General features: G+C 42.8%; 1 protein-coding gene across 1 annotated transcript in view; it reads right to left on the minus strand.

Annotated features, from left to right (window-relative positions):
* Positions 1-4,051: 4,051 nt before the first annotated feature.
* HIPK1 (homeodomain interacting protein kinase 1) overlaps positions 4,052-4,422 on the minus strand; it is a 21,322-nt gene continuing 20,951 nt past the window's right edge. Inside the window, exon 17 of the mRNA XM_010146123.1 lies at positions 4,052-4,422. This exon is cut by the window's right edge and continues 8 nt beyond it. Coding sequence (XP_010144425.1) covers positions 4,052-4,422 — 371 coding nt within the window.

Consider the following 4,422-nt stretch of genomic DNA (forward strand, 5'->3'; position numbering starts at 1 on the left):
TAGAGTACAGAAAATTAACCCTTTTTATTGATGCATTGCAATTGTTCTACATTTTTACCATATTATGTAGAAAATACTTAAAATACAAGCTACTTTGTAAAACCAAAGACAAACATTGAATCCAAAGATAAACTATGTTTTCACAATGGACCCTTTTCCCATATAGTTAGTATTAAATTTTTAAATATCTATTTCTTTTGTTAAAATGATTTTTACATACCCCCTAAGTACATCAGCAATACAAACATAGATCAGTAATTGTCAGAAACTACCTGTATCTAGCGGCTTGTAAAAAGGAAGAGCACAACCATAAAAGAAAGTTAGATTTTACACAGTAACTAGCATATCAAATACATTTAATAAAGAGGGAATTCCATTGCAATATCAAGGATTCAAGCAGAAATACTAACATTACATATAATGTACTGCTACATGTAGTGAGATAGATATAGTTCAAGCTGAATCTGAAATCACACATTATATAAAGTTTAGCAACAAACAACCATGTGGACATGCGGCACCATTCAGAAGTTTAAATAAAAAAGAAAGCAGGGCTGTGCCAATCCTGTCATTTAGAAGCAATTTAGTTTCATGTACTAAAAGAAATTGCTGAGTCAGAGGTAAATTTCTGCGTCCCAGCAGCTAGGAGCGAAGCAGAAAAGCCTCAGAAGTTGCCTCTGCGGTGGCTGTCACAGCTGCGAACACAGGTCAGGGAACAGGATCAACTGCTTCAACAGCTCAGGAATCACACGGACAAGTCTAGATGGGACCACAGTAACCTTATTCCGAAGGCAAATCCCAAACTAGCTTAAAAAAAAAAAGACTCAATTTCTACACAGAGCTAGCACTTTTCTTTACAAAATAGGTGTAAGCGGCTCTGACTGTGAGGAGAGTCAATCCTCGGACCTAACTGAAGGCTGGGTACGGTGGGGAGGAGGGATGGATCTCCTTAGAGCAGACTATGAGAGACTTACGTACTGGGGCCAGACTGGGCCCCGTCACACTGGTGTAGCCAGTGCCAAGATGAAACTCGGGCCCTGCTGGGGCGAGGTTTTGTTTGGTTGGCTCATGCTCTGCATCCCAGAGGAACTGCAGGGTGATCCACAGCTCTTATTAAAGGGAGCAGGTCTCATTTCACCTGCCACCTCCACCTCGTCCGCCTTGTTTCAGCGCTTCTGGAAATGTGGGCAGTGGAAGAGAGGACACTGTGCTTCATCAACACATCTGACTGGGTTTCATTATGCACTAAGGACTCCTCAGATAGATGGTCATTTTAATCTGCTTTTTTGGGGGAAGCGGGTAAGTTCTGAAAATCATGAGTAGATTTTGCTAGAGGTCTTTTTCTCCTGTTAGGACTTCATGGAAACATTTGTCTATTCACGAAACAGGGATTAACGTTTTCCTGAAGCACAGGAATTGCAGCCTGTTTTGCCTTCACTGGAAAGGCACAACTCCATACCCAAGAGGCATCTCAAGACAAGTCCTGAACACAGCAATGCAAAACGGAAAAAAGAAAGCGCCTACAGCAACGAACAGCATCGCTTACACCAGTGGAGCGGCGGAGCACCCGCACGCCTGCGGAAGCGCTCCATCCAGAAACACACGGAACGACGTCGCTAACGCTGCCGTCCAGCTCCAAAGTCCCTGATCCCTCTGTCCAAAGAGACGCCAAACCTTTAACAGCTCATCAACTCCAGGTCAGTCCAGACCTTCTCCTATCAGTAATGTGGAATTTCAGAAAGGGCTTTTGCACTTGTCACATACCAGTCAGAGAACTGGCCCCTTTTCCACCGGGACGGAACATAAACTGGGATCCAAGGTCACCAGAACCTCTTATTGCTCAGGCCAGTTCATCGTCCATTTGGACAAGCTGCTTAATCTATGTACGGGAGATGAGAAATAATTCCTAGTACAAGAGACCCAAGAAAACAGCTTAGTTTAAAAACTGCACTGATTATCCAAAACAAGTATTTCCTCTGAACACTAACTAGGGCTACAGCGGACACCTTCCCAACAACTCCACATCAGCAGTAGCATTATGGAACTTTTAATGGTATTATGTGCTTTACAGCAGGCTCTCTTTGGTATAAATACTCTATCACCAAGCTAGCAATATTTTACAACAAGTGTCTGCTATCAACGTGGGGGAAGGTAACGCCACACAAACCTAATAAAAAGTGATTGCACATATTTAATCACTTCTGCAGTATTAGACTAAACATTCCGATGCATTCCCAGCACTACCTTATCCGAATGCACTGACAGACATCTAACAGTACATGTGCCATTTCAAGGAAAAGCTTTAAGGAAACATCGCTTCACTCCAAACAAAAATGTAGCTTTTTATGATAGCGTTAAAACTGAGAACAACGCACCTACGTGACAAACTGCTGTCCTGGCGGTGATAAGCTTAGTGAATTGCTTCAGTTCGACGGGGGCTTGCTGGTCCCTCGTAAGGCAAGCTCACTGTAAACTCTAGTCACACTACGTCATCATTTAAGGCACTACAATAAGGGGACACACCAAACGACTCTTCATCACACATACCTGTGCAAAACAAATCAGAAGGTATCCTTTCCTCTCACGAAGCTCTACTCCTCGCCCAGTGCTACAGTGATGAGCTCTAACCATTGCATTATATCACATACATTCCAACACGAATCAACTCATTTTGGTTTAAATACAAAGGATACATCAACTGCATCCCCAGGAACGTTTAAGAATCAGACAAACACGAAGTACAGAGTTCAAGTATAATCACTACACATTTTGATTACAAAGACAGAACATTTGGGGTTAGCAGGAAGTTTCGCTTGTTATATTTTTCTAGTCAATATGTACATATTTCATTTTATGTAAAATATTAAAACACCACCAATACAAAACTTCTAAAATAGTTTTAAATTCAGTAATAAACTTTAAAATCTGGATTTTTTTCCTTTTTTCTTCACCCCCCTCCCCCCCAATTCCTACATGCACGTAACTGTATACAAGTCTTATTAAGAGCGCTTTAAAGTAGCTGCTGACATATCCAGGAGGATACGCTCACAGGAGTATAAAAAGCTGTACACATCAATACAGTGATGTTTCATTGTATTTCAAATTCGACTCCCTCCTAAACGAATCATGTGAGGAAAAATACTAGGGAAAACAGAAGAAAGAAAAGCCCTGTGCTTCTGTGAAGGAATCCAGCTCCGTTCTAGGGCCAGCGTCTCACGAGCTGCAGAAACCAAACGCGAGAGCAGCGCTGCACTATTTGTTCTCAGCTGAAGGCTACAGCGTCCTGACAAAGCTGCTGAGTTCTGTCATACAGTGAGATCTTGAATACAGTTGGAAAAACTTACAGTTCTGCACTGAATGCAGTGAAAATTCGCCTGTAATGGAGACATGGAATTGTCCAGAACACAAAACAGATTTCAGGCTTTACAGAGACTCCTGAATATAGCACGTTGCTGGTACGAGGCTGCTGCCCCTACCAGCACTTGAAAAAGTGGAGAACTGAAAAAAAACATTGACAGCAACATATACGGAGAGTAATGGCTTTTGCAGAACCAGCAATTTGTTAGAGACAAAGTGAATTAGAGAACATGTTAAAATATTAAACTTGATTTTAAAACTGCTCCAGAAACATAATGAGATAAACGTGCATAACATTTTTAGTGGCAACACAGATTTGTGCAAGCTGCTAAAATATAATCTGCTAGTCTTTTCGTTTAAGTTAAAAAAGTCATCAGGATCTGTCTTCCAAGACACTGATTTTCTTTCCCCTTTTGATTAGCACAACAGAACAATTTTAAATAAACATGACCATGAACTTTTTAAAAGCATTTATAAAAAGTAAGTAAAATTAAAAAAAACTTAATTAGTGACCCTCTTACTGGTAACAAAGCATGCTGCTCATTTAGTGACTGAACTCACTAGAGACGTTTTTGAACAACATACAAAGAGGTCAGGGAGAAACGAAACCCAGGCAGTCATTACCAGGTAACGGTCCACCTGAAATCCTCCTCCAAGCTTGCAGGCCTATTGCAGGACAGTGCTTTACTGGGAACTACAAGTACGAGTACTGGTTGATCTTTGTAGGGCTCAGCGGATATCCAGTGTAAATAGCAGATCCTCTGGAAGCACCAATATAGGACTGGGGAGCAAACTGGTGTTGGTACTGGGCAGGCGGGACATTTGCAGAAGTCAGCAGACTCGGCCCCACGCTCACGGGGACTTGGTGGACAAGAGTGCTGGGGTGGGCAGCGTAGGTGGTGTGCCGCGAAGAGCCCTGAGGGGAGAAGAGGTGGGCGATGGAAGTGGTGGAGCCCAGCGTGGCCGCGGTGGTTGGAGCGTAAGTGTACATGTGCGGCTGGCTGGAGAGGTGTGCGCTCGCCGTTGCTGCTGCCAGGTGGGGATGCACTGGGCTGCTGTGCTGAA

This window comes from Buceros rhinoceros, unplaced genomic scaffold (assembly GCF_000710305.1).
Source record: "Buceros rhinoceros silvestris isolate BGI_N320 unplaced genomic scaffold, ASM71030v1 scaffold37330, whole genome shotgun sequence".
Taxonomy (NCBI): domain Eukaryota; kingdom Metazoa; phylum Chordata; class Aves; order Bucerotiformes; family Bucerotidae; genus Buceros; species Buceros rhinoceros.